The 23,167-nt window shown below is 39.3% G+C and overlaps 1 protein-coding gene across 1 annotated transcript in view; it reads right to left on the bottom strand.

The window, feature by feature from the left end:
- Positions 1-23,167, bottom strand: part of Adcy2 (adenylate cyclase 2 (brain)) — a gene marked incomplete at its 5' end in the record, with an annotated part of 386,357 nt that overhangs the window by 70,208 nt on the left and 292,982 nt on the right. Inside the window, 4 exons of the mRNA XM_005407072.2 lie at positions 12,328-12,425; positions 14,968-15,037; positions 20,099-20,179; positions 22,436-22,479. Of these exons, the coding sequence (XP_005407129.2) occupies positions 12,328-12,425; positions 14,968-15,037; positions 20,099-20,179; positions 22,436-22,479 (293 nt within the window). The remainder of the gene's footprint in view (positions 1-12,327; positions 12,426-14,967; positions 15,038-20,098; positions 20,180-22,435; positions 22,480-23,167) is intronic.

The following is a 23,167-nucleotide window of genomic DNA, read 5'->3' as shown; positions in this document are numbered from 1 at the left end:
AAACCAAAAGAACCATTTGCCTGTAGATGTGTTTATGGTCACATGTATGGTTGATCAGCTTGCTGTGACTTATTAAAACTGTCCTGAAAGCGTTAGTGCTCTATGAAAGAAAATCTTTGTGAATGGCTGATCTATGTGCCCGGCACTATCACGCTTGTCTTGACCATGTCTTCCACTCGGGTGACCTCTTTCCAGCCACTGGTTTCCTGGCCGCTGCTGTTTTCAGGGCAGCCTCACCACAATGGCGTGGGAGATCTCAGGCACCGTCTTTGTGCCTATGGCCCTAGAAACACTGAGTCCCCCGCCTTTCCAGCCCACCCAGCCAGATTCAGGTTTCTCCAATACAGACGCAGTTGAATGTTTACTGCAGTTCCTCTAAGATTCCACAGAGCAGCCCTTGTATGTGCTCTGGCAGCCAAGGAACCTGAAAGCATCCGTGAGCCCATGAGAAACACAGGCAAGAAGTAAAATTCTACCACTGACAAGTTACAGGATCACTTCTAAAAGCTGTACACATTTCTGAGTGTCCCTTTAAATAATGAAAAGCCTTTCACATCTCCATTTAAATACCAAAGACCAGAAAATACCCAAAGGCGAACTTCAAAGGGAATGTGCAGGGAGAAGTCAGGTGGGGTCTGAGGCCACAGTGGAGCTGTCTGCAATGAGACTGGCCAGGGACAGTGAAGAAGCAGATCTGCTATGGAGAGGAGATGCAGCACCATCCACCCACAGAATATGCAATGGAAGAACCAGGTGCAAATCAGCAACAAGCTCATGTGATGAATCATCTGCAAGTACACAGCTTGAGCCCCACAGGAAGAGAACCAAGGCAAGCAATCCGTGCGGAGAGGAAGCACCTCACGCTATGACTGCGGAACGCTTCTACCTCACACTCCCAGACACTAACTCCATACGAGAGACGACTGCAGCAACCACACTTCAGGCAAGACCTGTAAGAACTTGAGCTCAAACCAACACTTGATCCTGACCCAGTGATATATCGAGTACCGAGTCATGGCCTGCAGATGCGAGTCCTGTTCAGAGCTTCTACCATGCTCCACAGGAGCGCATCACGTGTCTCCTAACTTGCTTGCAAACCTTCTCTCAGATTCACTTTTGTTCTTACTCCCTGGTCAGAAGTCAAGAGAGTCCCTGGCTCTCAGCTCTTTGCCTGAAGCCCATTGACTCCCAAACACCCTCTCCCCAGCATGCTGCTTGGGTAGGCCAGGTATAGGTGAGGGTGCGTATCAGTCCACATCTCAGAGGTAGGACTCTTGTCATTCCCACGACAAAGTGGATACGGTCACCCGTGTGCTGAGCTTTGGTCTGCCAAAAGCTCTTCCACTTTTACATGAAAGGTCCGACAAATTGTGCAGGACTCTATAGTCTCCTAATTCTTTCTCAAGGACAAGGTAACGATGGCCTCATAAAGCTGAGTTCAGAAACATCAGATCTTTTTCTTAGGTCTGGAATTGTTTATTGGGTTATCTCCTCTTGGTAGTTTAGTAAAACCTTCTGATGATAAATGTGACGGTGATGGTGATGACGGCGGTGGTGATGGTCACAGCCACGGTGACGGTGACGCTTGTGGGGACCGTGACGGTTGTGGTGAAGATGATGATGGTTATAACGGCAGTGAGCACTCCGCGTGCTAGTGCCCATGACACCTAATGTTTAGAGGGTCTCACATGTGCCATTTATTTATCCTCAGAATAACCCTATACAGTAGTTATTATTTCATTTTGAAAAACAAAAACTGAGGCCCGGAGAAGCAGGAAAACCTGTCTGAAATGAAATCTCTGTTAAGCAGTGCGCTCAGGATTTATGTCTGTGCAGTTGGGCTCCAGACCCGGCTTCTGTTCTAGGAGTAGACATGCCATAATTCTGCCATGTTTACTGGTTCTATTTCTTGAATCAGTTTCGATAGTGTTCCTAGAAAATGTAGTTTCACCTTATTTTCAAATGCAAAGTATTCTGCGTAAGAGTCTCTTAAAACTTAAAGGAGCCTACAGTTGATTTCATCTTGTGCTTAATATTTTTACCAGTGTATCTTTGCATTGCAAAATAGAAATGTTTGTTTTGGAGAACTGGTAATATACCTTGATCATTTTCGTCCTTTATACCCCATCTCCTCCCTCCTTCCTCTCTCTAATCCCCTTCTCCATCTGCAAAATTCTGTCTTCTTTTTTCTTATCTCTCCTTCATGTTCCTCACTTACTTATATTTTAGGTTTCTAACATAAGATAAATCATGTGATATTTAACCTTCTGTGCTTGACTTATTTTATTCAATATCTTGTCTTCTTTAGATCAGTCTCTTGAAGTTTTGCATATTTTGTTCTCAAAGAATGAGTTTCAATCCATTATTAAAGACTATGCTTTCTGATATGGTCCGTATTAGTTATATTATGGTCTATATTACTTCCTGATTCAACTTGTATACTCATTTCTTCTTTATTGAAATATATTGTTCCCTTTTGGATTGTTACTTATTGCCAATCTTTTGTATTTCCTAGTGAATGCATTCAAGGGCACAAATATCACAACAAATACTGTTCAGCCAAGCCACACGGCTTCTGATTGATATAGTTCCTCATCGTCAGTCTCTCCAAAACGCCTATAATTTTGACTTCCATTTTTTTCTTAATCCAAAAATAATTCATAAACCTCACTTTGGGTTTACAAGGAGATTATTTTTGGTTGGCCCTTGTCATTTCTAACTTCACTGGACCTAACCAGAGACTGTGGCGATTGTAGCTTCCATGATTTCCACTTTGACAATTTATTTTCTTTTGGGTGTCATAAATATGCCCTGCTTCTGTGTCGATTGCTGGTAACAAAGTATGGTCCCAAAATACATCTACGAAGGGAGCCAGATGAGTTAGTCAAAACGCTAAAAGGCTGATTTATTTGGTCTGTCAATGCTAGAGTAAGTATTAACGTTTCCAACTAGTACTGTCAGTTTGCCAATATATTTGAATATTTTACTAATTTCTGCTTTACTTATTTTAAAGAGATGATGGATTGCATAAACATGTATGCTTGTCAAATTTGCTTAGAGATTGCAGCCATAATAATAAAATATTTTTTCATGTTAAAAGCCTTTCATTTGAGTTTTATGTTGCCAGAAATTTATATTATTGTAGGTTTATATTTTCTGTAAGCTGTTTCTGTAAGCTATTTTCCATCCTGTATTTCCAACCTCTCTTTGTTTTTCTATTACAGCTAGATTCCTTATATACAGTGCAGGTGAGACCATGTTAGCCTCTTTCCATGAATAGAGAAGGCATTTTTGTCTATTCACAATTATAAAATTCATATTTGACCAGTTTCTTTCCTTATATGACCTGGGCTGCTCTCACTGTCGGAGGAGCTCAGGTGCTCGCTGTTGCGGGGGATGGCTATGCTCTTTGGGGAGCTCTGGTCTTAGGCTTCACCTTGAGCATTGTTTCCTGGCTCCAGCACAGATCCCTCAGCCTGCTGGCATGGATCCTTCATCCTGCTGGCGCAGACTTTCAAACTTCTACCACTGACCTTTGGCCCTTCCTGGTGCAGATCCTTGTACGGACTGCATGAGACATCGCCATGGCCTCTAGACCTCCAGCTGGACTTGTGCAGGACATTGCTGTGGGATCCAAAGCTTTGCCTGGATTCTTCAGGTCTCAAGTGCGACGGGTCTCTTTCACTCTTCTGGATTTGACTTTTTGGGTGAATACTATAACACAATCCTATAAATTTATGTATCCTGAATTAAATCTATTCCCTAGCAAGCCCCGAATACAACAGTCTGAGGGATCCATGTGAATTCTCTTTCCCCCTTAGCTTGTCAGTTTGGATACTTTGTGGTTCTGTCTCTGTCTCTCTGCTTTTCTCTTTATGATCAGTCTCAGTACAGTTTTAGGGATCTTTAAACAATGTTTTAAAAAATGAAGTTTTGGCTTTATTAATTTTCTCTCTTCAATGTTTTCTATTTTAGTGATTCCTTCTTTTATCCTTAGTATTTATTTCTTTCTATTGGTTTGATTTTAATCTGGTCATTTTTTCAGGCTTCCAAAATTGAAAACAATTGATCTTAACTTTTTATTCTGCTTTAATATAAGAAGTTTAAAGTAATATATTTCTCTCTCAATTACTGCATTAATTATAAGCCTTTAAAAAATTCTATCGTGATTTCTTATTCGATCATGCCCTATTCGAATGCAAATATTTTAACACTGAAGTATTCGGTAGCATTTTAGATATTGTATTGTTCTTTATTTGATTTTGGTGTGGTTAAATAGTAGATGGTGAAATTTTAATTTTTTAAAGTTTATTTCAATCTTTCCAAATGTCACGAGGAACTTTTCTGGCTTAGTGTAGATTATATCTTGGTCAGTTGTCCTTGTCCATTTTAAAATAATGTGTACTTTGCAGTTGGGTTTAGTGTTCTCTGGAGCAATAATTACAGTATTTGTAATCTTTCTTGGGGTTTTCTAAATCTTTATTTGTACAGTAATGGTAGAAAAGAATTTAAATATCTAATGATTATGAAGTTTGCCTAATTTCCTTTTTTGTTATGAATTTTATAGTTCTCCTCCTAGACATAAGTACGTTTGATGGTTCTTTGCTTTTTAACAGACTCTTTTATCATTAATTAACATCTTTCTCTCTGAATTAGTTCTTTAGCCTTATGCTGAGTCTTCTGATATTAACACATGTATTTTTTATAATTACTATTTACATCGCATATTTTCTACCCTTTCACTTCCCTTATATCTGCCTCTTACACTTAAGGCAGTATCCTACAGATATCTTGTGACTTGGCCACACTTTTATTTGGAACGTTTAGTCCTTTTACATTTAATATGCTTGAATTCAGTCTTACTCTCTTACTATCGTTTACTGTCCCTCTATTTTTGTGTATATGATGTATTCCATTGTTTTTGTTGCTATTATTTTAAATCTACCATGTTGCTATTTGTTTTTTATTTGCCTGTATCTTTTTGTCTTTGTATTCCTTTTTATTGCTATTTCTCATTAACTGCATATCTTTAGAATATTTTAAAATTTCCTCTACTGGCTTTTTAGCTATACATCTTTCACAATATGTCATTTTAAAAAATATGTTTCTTCTTTACTGTGCAAACACTTATTTGTCATTAAGTGTACCAGAAATGTGCTGTTTCAAGCTCATGTCCGCATATCTACAGACTCCATTCTTCTTTGGAAATGGTTTTGGCTAAGTTTGGTCAGTGCTAAGCGCTGGTGGGAGACTGGAGGGCAGAGAAAGCAAAAGGCTGGATATATTTCCTCCTGCTCTCTACCTACCTGCCCTCTTTCCCCCAAAATGAGACACAGGCTGGAAAACAAGTGCCTTGAAAACTAGAGATTAAAACTGGCAGCCCCCATCAGCCTATCCTTGCCTTACCTGCCGGCACTGTTCTTTTGTTCAGTGGCCACACTGTAAGATAGCTAGGGAAATACAGTAATACCACGGTGCACAAGTGCTTCTCTTTATGAACAGTGAAGTTAGCGAACAGAATCATTCGGCAACATTTTGCTTCCCTTTGTGAACTCCACATTGGAGGGACAAACACGACTGCGGCCAACACCTACACATGAACAGGAACATAGCTGTCTTCCCCAGAATCACGGAATGAATGAAGTTTGTGAATTGAGGTACCACCGCATAGGATGACTGGGGCTGGCATTTTTGATCTCTAGTTTTCCAGGCTGGTTGAGGCTGGCATATTTAATCTCTAGTTTGCAAGGCTTGATTATTATCCAGTTAGGCTTTATTTTTTTTTGCAGGGCGGGGGGGTGGTACCAGCCCTTTTTGGATGGTCTGATAGTCTTGTCTTTTCTAAAGTCCCAGGTCTTGTCATCCAGCCCATCTGCACTGGTCTCAGGTTCAGCCAGGAAGACTCTCCAGCATTCCAGTATCTACAGAAAGGCCCAGGAGCCTGGGCTTCTCTTCTGGCACCTGCATTCCACTTCCTTACAAGCCAAGGAGTGGCAGCAGATTCCTTCTCTTACTAGTCTCTTTGCTGCTTCACTGTATCCTGTTTGGTTTTTCCATTTCTCCTTCATTCTCTAAATGCTTCTCTTCCTAAATTCTTCCTGAAATACTATAGCCAATAAAATACCAGAGTCAGTTTATATAATTCTACTGTCTAATCCTAATCTATTAACTAGACAAGTTTTCTTTTTCAGAGATTACGACAACATTAGTGGTTAGAGACTTAAGGACTTAGGGAAAATTATTTATTTCTCCAAATTCCCCTTCCTTTTGGAAAAAAAAAAGCAAAAACATTATTTTTTTATTAGAAGGGCAAATATCTTTATGTTCCTTATATTGTGTAATATTTGAATTTTGCTATGAATGGGCAAGTGATTTTGGAATTATGTTGGCTTTTAGTTACATATCTATAAAAATTTAATGGTTACTATGGGTCAGTCTACTTCAATTGATTTGTAAATCAGAATTTAAATAATGTATTTTTGTGCATTATGAGTTTTATAAGCCCTAGGCTAGAGATGGCAAACCTTTTAGAGACAAGCGCCTGAATGGCAACCCCAAACCCACTTACCTATTGCAAAGTGCCAACATCACAATTAAACTGAATACTGCAGTTTTAGTTTAGCACAAAAAAGAATTCATACATTAACATCTTTTGTCTTAAAAGAAAACACCCTTGCCATAGGTTCACCACCACTGGCCTAGGCCCTTCTTTTCTCCTTCCATTCTGTAGTAAACAGCTAAATACAGGAAAGAGATCTTAGAAGAGCTGGCATATTTTTCTGGGTGTATTTGAAATACACTGACCCACTACTTTGCTTTTTATGTCAGAGTCAATTAAGTGATAGTGCTGAAAAAGGAAAACAATACTACTGATATTATCTGCTTTCATTTTGGTTGAATGCATGACAGATACATATTGAAGCAGGAATAAAGACTTTTAGAAGTATGTTATGACATAATAAAGTAGCTCAAGAAGATAAGAGAAAATCTGAATAGCTTTATCTACCAAAAGGAAAGAGATTAACTTTGCAGTTATAAGATAAAATACTATTTGCCAACAGAAGTCCCTTGCCTGATGACTTCACTGGTGAATTCTCCCACTTAAAGAAGAATAGTAATTTTTTTACTAATGCTCCAGGAAATAGAAGATGAAGAAAGACTTTTTCCTCATTCTTTAAGATGAATATTACCCTGACAGCAATTCCAGGCAAAATTATCATAAAACAAGAGACCAATTTCTCTTATGAATATCAATACAAAAATCTTTATCAAAATATTAGCAAACCAAATTCAGCCACATACACAAATGTTAGTATACTACAACTGCGTGAGACTTACCCAAGAAATGCAAGGTTGGTTTGATATCTGGAAACCAGTATAATGTACTATATTAGCAGAATACAGGAGAAAAAAAAAAACCCTTATAATCACAATAGCATAGAAAATGCATTTGACAGCATCCAACAAATCACAACTAAAATGGAGTTTCCTTATTTTGATAAAGGGTCTCTAAAAAATTACCAGGTAACACAGTTAATAGTGAAGGATGAGCTTTTTTTGCTAAGAGCATACATAACAAAAGATGTGTGCTCTTTCTACTTCTACTCAGCATTGTGCAGGAGGTTTAAGCCAGAGAAATAAAATAAAAGACATCAGACTGGAAAGAAAGAAGTGCAATTAGTCTTATTGGTTGATGATATTATCTTAAATATAGAAAAATAAATAATGCCTGAGATTCAGGCCCAGAGTGGCTCTTCCTAATATGCTCAGTCTGAAGTGGTTCAGTGTGGAGCGCAAACCATGCTGACGTTCTTGTTCAGATGAACATTCCTCTCCTCCCGGGTTGTTATGGACTGAATACAAGTGTCCTCAAAATTCTTACATTAAAACCCAGTGATCAATGCAATGCCATTTGGAAGGAGCCCCTTAGGATGTAATTAGGTTATAAGGACTGAGCCCTCGTGAATGGGATCTGTGCCTTTATACGGACTGGTCAGAAGGTTCTCCAAGATCCTCACCCTTCTACCATGTGAGGACATAGGACAGCATGACAGTCAGTAGCCTGCAAGGAGACCCTCACACTGCCCATACCATCCAGTGCTGACAGCCTGACCTCAGGCTTCTGGGAAATAAATTTGTGTTGCGAGGAGCCACCCAGTCCATTGTACTTTGTTAAAGCAGCCTAAATGGACCAGGACACCAGGGAACAAGAAATACTATGAGGCAAAGTAATGGTTGGTCAAAAGCTCTTAATTATCCCCATTTATCTGCCTGTTCTAACAAATACTGTTTAGGCCCATTAAGCACACATGATGTTTGTGTAACTTAATCAATTTTAATTAACATTCTGTTTGCAACGTTGTTTCTTTCAAACCCACAAGCATAATTGATTTATATGCTTAATGAAAAGCTAATTTAACTCTTTTCCACCTTGAGGCAAGAAAACTGACACCTTTTAGTGATGATGTTTGACTTTGGCACTTTAATTAATATATTATCAAGTCTATGCAAAAAGCTAATTTGAGACAGGGCCCTGTCCTTGTCTGTGTTTTTGCCTTTACTGTAGAAAGGTGCACCGACAAGGAGGAGGTAATGTTCAGCCAGAAAAAACCCAGCAGATACACCTCCAGACCAACACCTAAGAACCCACTTTTTTAAGCCGTTGTGGTGGGGAAGTAATGGTATCTTTTTCTGAACTTATTCTTATCTAAGGACTTCCACGCTCTCTCTTTTTCATTGCCTTCATTCCTCCTAAGTGAAAGACTCCTGTCAATTTTTCTGTTCATATCTGCTGCCTGGGACTCTGCAAAAATATTGAAAACCAAGGAAAGAGGACTTTAAACTATGCTAGCATAAAACAATAAAAATTGCTCTTTTTAAAGTGACAGCTTCAAAATTCAAAGGAAGTCAGTAACATTAAAGAAAAACTAAAGTACATGTTTAGAAAAATGAAATGGCATTTAAATGTTGACATTATAAGAGTCATCCTATGAGCTTCAAGATGTTTGGGCCAATGTGGGTCCTAAGATGTTGGAAAGAGGAACAGGATTATCTCTAGATAACAAAACACTACCCCTTCACAGTGAGAACCAGGGTTGAGAATTTGAATTTTCAGACACACCATAGGCCCTGGAAGTCCCAAGGTCCTCCTTTTGTTTTTTTTTCCAGTACCAGGAATTGAACTCATGTCCTTGCGCTTGCCAGGCAGGCGCTGTGCCGCTGAGCTAAATCCCCAGCCCCACAAAGTCTTCTTTTTCTATTCTTACTGCTAGGTGAGCTCATCATCCTATCATCCTAGTTTGTGGATTTAACTTCTACCTAGCTGCTGGATTTTCCAGATTATATCTCCAGCCAACTCCTTCCATAAACCTTGCCCTTACTTCCTCTATTCATGAAACTCTCCCTCCTGGGTATCTAATCCCATGGGCATCTCTGATGCCTATAATCGAGCCCAGGAGCCCACATTTCTCCCCAGTTGTTCCTGTCTCAGGATTTTTTTCTTTCTGTTCCTGGCAACCATCTTTTCAGTTACTTAGATGAAAACAAAAGCCCCAAACTCACCAAACTTCACTTTCTCATCCTTGTCATGTTCAACCCAGTAGCAAGCACTTTCTACATCACTCTTCTGATATAGCCCAGAGTTGGACCTCTTTTTACCATCTCAGTGTCCTCTCCATACAAATCATCCTTTCTGGACTGGTCTCCCTATTGTAGGAACAATATCTCCCTATTGTTCTTACCCTGATGTTTCAGAGTAAGAACAATACTTTTAAGCACAGCCAGATCCTGATCTCAGCTTTGAATCTCTGCTTCCATATCTTCTAATAGCACTCAGTAAAAAACCTACAGTACCTATGGTGGCCTGCATAAGACAACTCAGTCTGCCCTCTCACGCTGCTTGTCTAACTCATCTTCCAACACTTTGCCCTGACTTAGTCTACTCCAGCACCTGATCGACACACCCGGCTTCCCACCAAAGCAAACTGCCTCCACAGTAATTCTAATCATTGCCAGTTAGCAAAACAAGTCCGCTTTTAATGAATATGAATGACACTCTCATTAAACTTTTTTTCTTTTTGAGATAATAACAAATATACAAGCACCTGTCTTGAAATGAGTATTAAATTGCTAAGTATTGAAATAATAAAACTGGCATTAAAAATCTATGCAGAAATAATAGTTTTTAAAGCTATTTTACAATATAACTTGGCAATTGATTTTTTAAAAATAAAATATCATTATTAGTAGTTTAACTAGTAGTTTAACTATTAGTAGTTTAGTTAGTACTGAAACAAATGATATTTAACTAAACTTTATTTGAAAACATTCATCCTTATTTTGATAATTTCCCCACGCCTAGTCAAACATAACAGTTCAGTTTGGCAGGTTATATGAAAGAAACTACTAAAACACGCAGAAACATTTTTTTTTTTTTTTTTTTTTTTTGGTTTTTCTCTGGTACCGGGAACCGAACTCATGACCTTGCGCTTGCCAGGCAAGCACTTTGCCACTGAGCTAAATCCCCAGCCCCGCAGAAACATTTTATGCTTGGTCATTTTTTGTCTCTGAAGGTAGCTCATGTTTCTAATAAAATTATACAACAAAGAAGACAGAGTGAATAAACAACTCCAAGAAGAGGAGCTAATTAATAATTTAACTATGCCTATTTAAACCCTGAGGATACAGCCAGATTCAAAAGTTATATGTAGGCTGAATGGCAGTGTCAGGAAATTTCAGGAACACACTCCCCTTTTTTGCTCCAATTACGCTATTACTATTAATTTCTTCAATTATTGCTTTTCCTTTTGGAGAAAAACATGAGACAATGGATACGTTAACTGTGCTGACTCCATCATTACACAATGTGTATGCGTATTAAAACCTCACACCATGTTTTATAAATACATACAATCACCATTTATCAATTAAAATTTAAAAAAAAGAATCACAGACACCACACACACACACACACACACACACACACACACACACACACACCCCAGGAGGTAGTTTACCAAACAGAAAAGAAACAAACCATAGCATACTAATAATTTAACAAGGTAGAAGATAAATGAGGGTATGTCAGCAGAAGTGAGAAGTCCCATGATTCTAATAAAAATACTTCACAAAGTATAACAAAATTATTTTTCATAGAGATGGTATAAGCCCAAAAGAGAAATTACTGGCCACATAGAGGATAGTCAAAAGCTGAATGCTGAGAAGTATTCATGAATGAACCAGGAAGCACCAAGGACTGATACACGCTGTGGAGCGTTAAATTTAATATCTACCCCAGTTAGGTGATGCTTTCATGCACTTAATTAATCAAAACTCGGAACTGAGCTTTTGAATAAAGTCGGGAGTCGTGAAGCGCTGTCCCACCGAGAGCCTGGTCAAAGATGACTGCATCTAGCACTCAGGAAGGCTGGCTCAAGGAGACTGCAAGTTCAAGTCTACCCTGGGCCACTTAGCTTAGCAGCTTAGAGACCTCTCTCTGCTGCAAAATAAAAAATAGAAAAGGATGAGCAATGTGGCTCAGTGCAAAGACCTTGGATTTAATCTCCAGTCCAAAACAAAAAGAAGAAAAAACAATACCCACCACAACAGCTCCCAAAGGGAGGGAAGCATAACTCACAGAAGGTGAAAGCGAATGGCTGACTTGGTGAAGTGTGTCCCTTACTAGAGATGACAGCTGGCCATTGTACTCGTCATGGGTAAAGTTTACTGCGTAGCATTTCTTAGACTATGTATCAAAGTGAAACCAAGATCAAAGCAAAACAGTCAAATTTATCCCGAATAAATAAAGACAATGTGGTATTGGAACACCATGGAAATAAACGGCACATTGGGATCATTTGTAGGAAAATGAATGCACCTTGAATTCATAATATAAAGTGAAATAAATCTGACACATAAGCTTAAATACAGCATGGCTTCCCTTATGCGAAAAACCGAAACTATAAAGAGCAAAATAAAAGACAGACTACAGGAAACAGGAAATAGATTTCTTGCACACAGGAAGGGGATGAAGAGATGGGGAGAGCAGAGGGGACATAAAAAGATTTAAATTGCTTTACACCCATGTACCAACTACACTCCACAAATGTATTCCTCATGTACAGCAAACAAAAATTTGTACATATCCCTATAAAGTGAATTAATATGTCCACAATGAAAATTCAGTATTACTGGAACTAGGCAAGACACACGGGCACCACTTAACCTCCAAGTCCTGAGTTCCCCTCCTCCACTGTGACGTGCTACAGACCCCAGGCTCCCGCGGGAGGGTTCCCGGGTGACAGTCGCAGGGGAACCTCATGCGCTTACTTGGGCAACACGAGAATCTGCACGATGAAGATGCAGAAGAAGATCAGACAGGCGCAAGTCACGTAGTACTTGAACGCTGGCAGGGCGGTGGCTCGGTACTAGAAGGATAGAAAGGAAATCGGGCGTGAGGGTTCCGAAGACCGGAGCTGCGTACAAGCCTCCAGCACCTAGCGGCCCCATGTGGTCTGGGGAACGGCAGAGCACGGCATAAACCTGCGACGACCGCTCATCTCAGGCAGTCAGAGCTTCCCCCTTGCAAAGGAAGTGTGTGTGACTTCCAGATACACAGTGGAGGACAGAGACTGCTCAGGAACCCATGCTGCATAACGGAAAAGCTCAGTAGGGAGAGAGGTCTTGACCAGGAAGTGGAGTAGGGGAATCATGGGGCCAGTGAACCATGCCGGTTCCTGGTTCCCTTCTGAGCCTCACGCCTACAATTATTGGGGAAAGGAGATGATTTTTCACATCACACGGTCTCAGTTCTGAACAGTGTGGAGGAAATGTAAGCCATATGCATTTATTTTAGTGTTATGCTTTATTGTTTATCTGAATGCTTTAGTGGCAAGGAAGGATTCAGGGAAGCAAAGCTCTGTGGGTTGTGCTCTGGGGCTGCTCATGGGCCGTCTTTCCCTTCCTCTTGACTGGTACAATCAGCAGGGGTCTTCCTGCTGCCCAGGACTGTGCACTGACCAGTGCTGGCTGCCTACCTAGGGCTGCCCTGGGGTGACATGCAGGAAGCAGAGCCAGACAGTGCCACACTGAAGATGATGATGCGCTTTCCAGTGCAAGGAGCCATTACCATGTGCCAGGCACGCCCAGTGCTTTATGTAGAAACTCATTTAATATTCACACAACCCTGCAGCGATGAGGCAGCAGCCACTGCCGTCCTTGTTGAGGGATGACACAACTGCAGACCAAACTGACTGATCCACACTCTCGGGGAGACACAGCACACGAGGAAACCAAGACCCTCGTGAGGCAGACCGAAGACTTCCAACCGTGGAGCCACACTGCCTCTCCAAAGAGGGCTTAGCGTGAAAGTAAAGGAGGTGAAATTTTGGGACAAGGTCACTGAAACCTTCTGAACATCCTGTCATTTTGGGTTACCTATGTTTGTATGGACTATTTCCCAAGGTATAAAAATCATGTGCATTTCTTGGTTTCCCCTGATGAAGGATGGCCTTCCAGTTGGCCTACTGATGTGTCTCTTCCAATATATCCTGCTGCCCTACCCTGCCTGGTGGCCTGAAGTGCAGACCAGAGATAGGTAGGCACAGGTCGGCTCAAGTTTTAATACTCTCTGAAATCAGCCTTAAAAGGGGCATCTGTAAATACATGCATATGGGGAATGTAAGAAAAACTGTTTTCAAATGATGATTACCTTCTTTTTTTTTCTTTCTGGAGAATGCTTTGATTTAATAACCAAGATAATCTACATACCGATGAAAAAGCCTTATTAGCATAATTGCTGAAATGTGATTATATCCTATGCATTCAATTACATCCTTATATTTTAACTTCTTCAGGGTTTTGTACAGAGATAAGAGTTGGAATTTCACTTTGGTATCCACAAAGGAAATAGACTTCTATCATAAAGGAATAAAGTAACAGACAATAAGAAGCTATTCATATTTGATACGACCTCTCAAGAGAGAGGTGGTGAGGGATAACACATTTTATCAAGCATCAAATGGGTAAAACATCTCTAGTCAAGTCCATTATTTAGAAACAGACAATCTTCTTGTTCACCAGCATAAGGGAAAGTCTGAGTGTTCCTGTAGATCCTGATCCTGATGAAGTTTGGAAATATTTTTGATATTTGGTTATTTTTACTCAACGTCCATAACATAATGAACTCGATTTTGTCAACAGAGTTTTACTACCAGGGACGCAAATACTGCCATTAATATAATTGCTTTTGTTTAAGCTAAGCCTGTAATGAAATGGTTAGATGATGGAAATTACCTCTAAACCTTGTTCCTTCTGTAGATCAACACAAAACAAAAGGTAAGGGAAGTAAAGTTGACCCAGAAGGATGGATATCCTCCCTGTAATAATTACATAGTTTATTTTAACAAATCTATATTAAAACTGACATAGAAAAACCAAAGATCTACTTCTTGCTTGTGTCTGAAGCAGCTGTGACTTTGGGAGACTTAATGTGAATTATATGGATGCAACAAACCTTAAAAGTTTGCACTGTCTAACTTTTCTGAACAGGTGTTCAACGTAAAACTCCTATTTTTGTCAAAATATTAAAGTGATTTGTAAAAAAAATTGTAAATTAAATAGGAAGGATTTTGTTTTCATTTAAAGTCTTTCCGGGGAAAATTTCATATTGAGAAAGCTGTGCATTAGCTCCTATCCTTTTTCTTTTACCGCATATTTTGGACATGCACTGACATTGTTTACCTCCAAGTGTTGAGATGTGGGAGAGGCCAAGTGGCAGCTTGGTAGCAAGAAATATACCACAGCAATATATGCATAGAGGAATCACAGAAAAAGCCAGAGAGAGTTCTGATATAGTTTTAGGCAGGTTAAATGGTACAGCTAAAAAGCAGGAGCCCAATTTCATGATGGGTTTAAAATTACCATTTCAGAAAAATTGGTAGTTTTTGAGGAAAGAGAAAAACAGCTTACTTCTTTTTCTAGAATTTTGTTATAGAAAAGCAGTGAGATTCTCTGAATGTCTTCAGACTTGAGCCATTGCCTGGAAATAAAAAGGACAGACATCAAAAAACTGAAGTTGCAACCAAACATCTGGAACTACTTTTTATAACATGATTTGCATTCTTCTTTCTTGATTTTAAATCATCTTAAACTGAGTATTTTTAAAAACATAATGCCAACTTATTAGTTATGGAATCTATAGAATTGTTAACGTGATCTACAAATACAGCATTTGTAATCACAAATTGCTCTTCTTGGGAAGGTCTACATTACAAAACAACTGTCATATCAAACTGAAACTCAAGTTGTCCAAACAAAATAATGAGAAAGAAAAGTCAGCACAAGGATGCAAGCACATCCATGTATTGATCCTCTGGGCTTTGACTGCATCTCGTAGTAACTCCATCCATCGCCTCAAGGATTTGGTCTTTACAGGAACACCCCTTTCCTAGCTTAGAGGAGCAGCTCTTCACACAGAGCATCGGAGCTGTGAGAAAGTGGCTTCCACGCTTCCTGAAAACCCTTCCACTGTCTTTTTTTTACATCTTGAGAGAGTCAAAGTCATGTTTGATGCAGTTTTCCAAAACTTGCTAATGTTATTAATATAATGAGCCACTGGTTCAGAAGACTTCTTGATAAAAACATAAAAATCACACACAGAAGTACATGTGTATTTCTGTAACACTGAAAAATAAATGAAATTATATGGAAGTGTACAGGGTCTACACTGACCAATTTTTAGAAATTTGTTTTGAGAAGCAGCTGTAAATAGAGAAAGGGTGTAAGGAGGAAACTTCGCACTGCGATGCTGTGCACAAGCACACGCCGAACAAGCCACTCAGGATTCGATCTCGGAAGCTGTGGGTGGAGCATCTGACACCGTGGCATGGAATAAAGGCACAGTGTAAAAGGTCAAATTTGGTGAAATGGAAATATATCTTCTTATATTCATAAATACGGGAATATAAGAAAAACTTCAAACCTGTGCATAAAGGAAATTACTTGGAAATACTACTAATAAAACATTACTGGCTGGTTTGGCTCATTAGTCACTGGAATATTTGCAATTTTATTTTACTGAAGTAAAAACTTTTCTAATTTAAAAACCACAATAATCTCCAATGTCTATGCATCTATGTTTTTGTGCATATGTGTATACAACTACATATACCTATAACTATGACTGCAGTTGTATCTCTGTTTGCATAGAGATTTGATACTAGAATATCAAAGCGATAATTATGTTTTACAAAAATTTCCAAAAATGTTACACTTTTCAATAAGTAACAATTCACATGAATTTCCTGACGTAGTAATTTTCCACTCTGTTGGTCATACTGTATTGCTGTGGATTTTGATACCCTGTGATGTTTCAGGGAGATAAGGATTTAAGTTCTTGGAGAAGTCAGGGGAAAGAGCAAGTGAAATGCTTCCACGAGATTTGCCTCCCGCAGGCACGTCACCTCCTGACTCCAGCCTGGCTCTGTGGGTGCAAACTCACCCCACCATCATGCTTCAGACAGGTTAACTCGAGACAGGCACAGCAAGGGGGACCACCAGTTTATGTGGAGCCCTCGACAGGCAGCTCTAGCATGCTTACTGCCAGGCATGCATCACAGTTCGCTTGAATCACCAGGAGACTCAGCTAGGCGCAGTGCATTTTAACCAAGGCAAGGAAATCAATATAACGGTTGCCACTGAAAGTGAGATCAATAAAAGTAATATTTAATTTAAGGTTATAAGCTTTAGGTACTAAGGAAATAAAATTTTTGGTATTTCTTCTGATTATACCAGTTGCAGAACTCTGTTAATATTATTTTTTATGAGATTATTTGGGGGAATCAAAGGGTGATTAATTGTAAAAGGTCCAGAAAATAAAATTAAAATAACTTTTAACTGTACTCACTTCTAGAACTGTGTATCCATTAAACTATGAGTAATGTTTGCAGGTAACTTACTAAAAACAATTATTTTCTTTATTGAGAAAGAAAAATCTAATTTAAACATGCTCCAGGAGAACACAAACTTGGAAATAAAACGAGTGAATTTTACATAGTGGAAGTAGAAACAGCTCCTACTTTATTGGAAGGCCTCTGTGCCCCTAGTCGAGGTGTCATGCAGATGGACAGGAAGGTCTCAGGCCAGGACTTGCCTATCGAGTGTCCCCAGAGCCTAACACAACCCTTCCTGAGCTACGAGAGCGGGGAGAGGACTGAATTCCCCGGATGCACTTTCTCTCCTCTCCTTTCTCACAGCAAGGTTTCTCCCTGGAAGCAATACATGATGGGCAGGATTCTCACCTGGTCCTCAGAATGAAGGAGAATATGCTTATTTCTGTACACCCACTGACTTAATTGCCTTTGGGAATTCTCTGAAGTGGCCTGAGTTCTCACTACTGATTTGTAAAGACTTCAGAGGTTTAATTATGTGGTTTGGACAAATGAATAGGAGAGATTTGTGTGGGCTGATAAGGTCAAGTGTTATTTTTGGCAGTTGGAACTATAGAGAAAGAAGAGAAGACAGGGGTGTCAGGGGGAGGAAGAGAAAGGGAAGAAATGTTTCTGTTTTCTGCGTGGTTTCCTGATACTTCCCCGGCCCATGTGCTCTATGGGATGAAAAAAATTTATCCTGATCCCTGGGCTTTACTCTAAGTAATTCCCCATTACTTTACATTACGGTTATAATTATTTGTTGTTGGGCCAATGCCAAATAAAAGATATTCTAAACAAGATCCTAGGGGACGGGAAGGACAGTTGTATACCCAAACCCCACGGAGAATTCTTCTGGAATTTAAGAATGCACGTTCTTATGGCAAGGGGAACACAAACCGAGACGAGACTGCGGCCCTACTGCTGTGGACTCCGTGTCTGTGTCCTTCTCCAAATTCATGTGTTAAAGCCCTGACCTCCAGCGTGGCTGTGTTCAGAGCTGTGGCTGAGAAAGGGCAGGTAAGGTGACACGAGGTGTTGGGAACGGGCCCAACCTGATAGGATTAGGGTTCTTACAAGACCAGCCCACTGAGCAATTCCACCCCTGCTGCGATGTACACATGCCGGGAAAGGGAAGCTTCTGTGCTGATTTGTCTGAGCCAAGCAAAAGCTGACATCGTTCATCTGTTTACAAATCTTTGCTAAATGAACTAGGGAAGAACAAATGACAGTCTACTGTTTCATGTCAATAGCAGAAAACCACTGGATGGTACATGAAGCCTACAGCCCCAATCGTATCCTTGGGAGGCAATTAAAAGATCAGAGGAACATTGTGTCAAAATAAGAAGAGTTAATGCGTAGGGCATAGCAAAATATGATGGACACTAATTAAAATATATGCATAAGAGCTTCCATCTGAAAATTCTCCTTTTGAGTATAGCAAGGAGTTTTTCTCTATTTGACTTCTGCAATGCATTTGGAGAAGTACACCAGAAGCATTTACACCAACACGAAACGAAACCTTTCTTTAGAATAAAGCTGCATGGAACCACTAAGGTGTTGGCTAAACATGTGTTTGAACACTAAAGCATACCAAGCAAAGAGCAACTTCAAAAGCAGCCTTAGCAACACAAAAGCAAAGCTAATGAATGTACTTTCTATTAGTTCCTTCTGTAGGAACATTCTAAAAGGCGGACGCAGAGGTCGCCTAAGAAGGTAGGAGTCCCTCCTGAGCACACGCTGAGGCTGAAGTTAGAGACTGGCTTTCAGATATTATTACTGGCAGCTAATCACTGTCAAGGAACACGATTTCCTTTTTCTTTTAGTACTATGCGTTGGTCTGGGAGGTGACAGCTGCTCTTTACTCCAGTTGAAGGAGTCTGTCCTTGTACCTGCCCACAGGGAATGAGAGGCTCCCTGAGGTTCTAACTGTGGGTAGCTTACAGGTAAGAGTTTGCCTCTTGGTTTGCAATGTCCTGTACAAAGCCCAGCATCTGTACAGGCACTGCTGGTGTGCCCTGGGCACTTGGGGGCAGGTAGCAGCTTTGTCTATTTGGAACACGTGCAGAAGCTCTAGGTGGACAATGATTCAGCATGATAGACATCTGATGTGCAGCTCCTGCCTGACCACAATGGATGTGTCATTGCATGGAGGCATGTGCATTTACACACACATACATACACACACACATGCATGCACACATATCACATTGATGTTCATGTGAATTTTTCACAGGCCCTATAAATATTCTAGATGCTTATATGGAATACTCTAGTAAGTCATGTAATTTGTAAAACCCTGTATTTGGTGGGCCCCTGTAACTTTACAATGGAGGCAGAGAGTTCTTAAGAGAAAAACATTTATGCTTTTCAAGAACTGATTTTTTACGGTAACTTTGGCAATGCCTCTGTGAAGGCTTTTCACACAGACCCACTGGTCTTCAGTATAATGAAACTCTACAAACATCCATGAAGTGTCTCCTCTGAGCCAGGTGCCACGTTGAGTCACGTGTCTCTGCTCTCCACGAAGTTCCTCTGGGGTTCAGGGATTGAGGTGACTGCAAAGGCCCACGGGCGCAACCACTCTGTCCAGCAAGCAGAAATCACCACATCCTCCAAATCGTTTCTTCTCTACATCTCTTAGCTCATTTATAATTACACCGGCAATTCTTGATTTCACAGGTGGAGTGATGTTTTGCCTCCCAAAGAATCAATTTTCCTTCCATGAGCCTCTGCAAAGTCAGACTTTAATCCTTTTTTAGGATTTGGAACAGCAAGCACCTTGATGTTCTCTGATTTTGCAGGGGAATCAATGCATCTTGAATGGTTTGTGTTACGTAAAACAAGCTCAAGATTTCCCCATGTGGAATTCCTGTTAGTAACACATGAGGGTGTAATTTTCTCTCCGTGATTGCCTCTCATTTTGTTTATTAGTAATTGACTGGAGAATATTTTCTAGGTGGGCATAAAGCAATTTTTAAAAAATGATGAAACAAATATTTTAGCAAAAGCTACTATAAAGGACAACTGAGGTGAAATCCATGAGTCGCCTCAGAAAACTCAGCTTTGTCATGATCAGCATCGCACAGCCTGCTATGAAACATTTTGTAAAATACGACATTTTTAAATAATAGGGCTTGAAATAAGATAATTGAAGATGAAAAATTGCTCACTTTTGTGCATTGATACCGTCAATTGCTTGAATCATCCTTTCATTCAGTTCTTCTTCAAATCTTTTCTTTTGTGACTTTGTTCTATATGGAAAAAGAGATATAGTGGGTTAAAATAGTAACACTAGGCCTATTTTTCTATGATCCCTAAATTTCTCTTTAATTTTGTTAATAAGACAACAGAAAGAAAAGAGAATGCAATCTATGAGCGAGTTTTCTCTGCTAATATAAACCCACTCTGTGGATGGAATCCATTCCTCAGAGTATGTGGTTCACTACAGAAGTTGGCTTATCTTTTACTGAAGGTGAACTTTATTAGGCTTTAAAAATCAACACTGAAAGATACATATTTGCTGTCTAAGGTAAAAGAAGTTTCTTTTCTAAGAGGTGTATTAGCTTCCAGAAACCTCATTGTATAACAGAACACACCAGCTCTGGAAATTCCCCTGCAAGAGCTTGTTTTGGCTGCCTAAACAGTCATTCCCTGTTCATGTTTTCCTTGGTCAGGATTCCAGAATTTGCAATGCTACACTCTTATTTTCAGCATATCAAAGTTTAATTGTATGCATTTAAGTGTTCCTTAGTTTCCAAAAGCAGTATTCACAGAAAACTCCCTATATTTGTAGACTCCCTCACTTGGTCTTGACATCAGATCCTCTATAGCCAAAATGTAAGTTGCTTTCTGAACAGATCACGCGAAATAACAGGAGCTCCTCAGAGATAACTTGATGGTTCACATGAGAACGATGTGAAGAAGAAGCTGAGTTAGTGCCTATTTTCGAACTTTCATATGTACTGCAAAGATTGACAAGTTCAGCCTGGCCTTTGACAGATGGCCTTAGCAAGCCTGGGGAAGGGAAAGATTCTGTGTGTTCTGGTGGGTTAACTGTTAAGTGAATATACCTTGTAATCTGGAATAAAAATAACACACTTCTGTGATCAGAACTGCCTCTAGGTAGAGATAATAAGAGCATTAAATATGCACCCACATTCATCATCTATCTGTAATGAAATCTTACAGAATTTTGTCATTAACGAGATGGATAGGTTCTTCTATTCCAGATCTTCTATTAGTAAATCTGTGCTTCTACTCTTTTCAAACAGGCTGAAGGCAGTTTTAGTTCAAAAATAAGAATGTTAAAAGTGATCTGCTTATATTAAGCCAACTGAATGGAGAGGGTTTTGCATAACAAGTTTCAATCTATTTGAGCAAGATAAATTAATTTTTATCCTCTGTTTTTGGTGCTAAGGATTGAATCAGGGTCTTGTGTATATTAGGCATGCACTCTACCACTGAGCTACATCCCCAACCCCTTCATTCTTTGTTGAAAGAGTGAAGAATCTTAGGTATCATCTAAGGTGGCTTACACATTCTTATGTATAGGTGAGGAGCTCCACATGATGGTGTGAGCAACTTAGACCTTTCATTTTTAATTTATTGGTCCCACCACTTTGTTTGATTTGAATTTCTTGACTTCAGTTTGGTGAAGCTCACAGGAAAATGCACATCAACAATATTTTGCCCAGGCTAACAAAGGTATTGCCTTTGCTGTTCTCCTTAGGATTAGCATGAATAATGCCTGTACAGAGTTCAGCATCATAAATGTGGCGTAGGAAACACCCGGTGAGCAGCAGGCTATTATGCGATGTTTGAGTTCACCGGTTATCTGGACCTCAATTCTGAAACACAGTTTTCTTTTCTGTAATTTCTGTAAACCTACTGACACCTCCAATAAAATGACTTCTTTGCGGGGAAAGAAAGGCTGTTTTACATTCTGGGCTTGTATCTTATTTTGATCATTTCAATCCCCTTGTATTGGTTTGGCTGACTTCAAAACCAGTATTAAAGTAAAAGCAAGCCCCAAAGGTAGAGGAATGTGGGGTACAAAGTATAGGGCATGCGATAGCGACAGGGCACGGGTAGAAGGTGCTAGAGACATTTTCCTTTGTTGAGCAGGGTAGACAGTTCCTCACTTCAGTATAAAAGGCTGGACCTATCTTGCCTTTATCTTCAGCATCCAACACAAAAATTAATTTAAGCAAGACATTTATTTTACAATACTTTAATTTTTACTGTAGGTTAATATTAAAAAGAGTTAGTTCAAGAAAACAACTCAAAATGCTAAAGTGATTACCAGGTGCTCTTTTCCTTTTCTTGATTCTAACAGCAAACACTAATAATCTTATTTTTAGAAGCTAGAAGCAATTTAATAGGGCTTTTCACAAGTAGCTGCTCTTTTAGAAGAAGGCTTTGAAATGACTATAATTGATGATAATTACTTTCAGAAATAAATAAGTGCAATAAGCTTTACAAATTACATAGTCAAAAATATACCATACCTTAAGGTGCGATTTTGAAAATTATGCTGCCCCATTGGTACATCCTGTGTGAAAAAAGCTTATTAGTTATTAAAACATATTTCAAGAATGTTGCACTAATAATGATAAATTATACATTTCTTAGTTTTGCATGGAAAGTGGCAGCTGGATAACAAATGATTAGCAATGTTTCCCAAAGGTATTATTAGCAATGTGAAGCAAACCATAAATGTGAATCAGATTTAAAACCCAGTTTATATTTAGAATGTTGATATAATCTATAAAATCTAAATACCGAAGTATCAGCATTGGTGTCTGATTTTTCAAAATTTGCAGGCTGATATTTACCAATTTGATTTAGGTAATGGCCTGTCTGTATTAGACCACCTTTCCTGAGTCTTTTTAAGTCGACAATTTACAATCAAGTGAAAATAGGCCTTGGTACTGAACAAACATTAGGATATCCTTTAAAACATGAAACTGTTAAATCTCCCATCGGTCTTCACTGTACAACTAGATTGTTAGGAAATGTACCACAGGTTAAGTGAAATCAGGAAACTTTGACCAGAAAGAAGAAATCAACAGATAACTAATGAAGTTCCAGCAAAGAGGAACAGAGAACCCTGGAAGAATTCACAGGCAAAAATCAGTTAGAGACTTCTTAAAAATCCATTTCTATACATTTACAGTGACAACTAAGATAAGAGTTGGAATAATGAAAGAAACTTTAGCTCTAAAGAAACTTGTGTTAGC

Source organism: Chinchilla lanigera, unplaced genomic scaffold (assembly GCF_000276665.1).
Source record: "Chinchilla lanigera isolate Chin_1 unplaced genomic scaffold, ChiLan1.0 scaffold00103, whole genome shotgun sequence".
NCBI lineage: Eukaryota > Metazoa > Chordata > Mammalia > Rodentia > Chinchillidae > Chinchilla > Chinchilla lanigera.
Note: the sequence above shows the minus strand (reverse complement) of the source record. Positions and strands in the feature narration are given on the sequence as shown.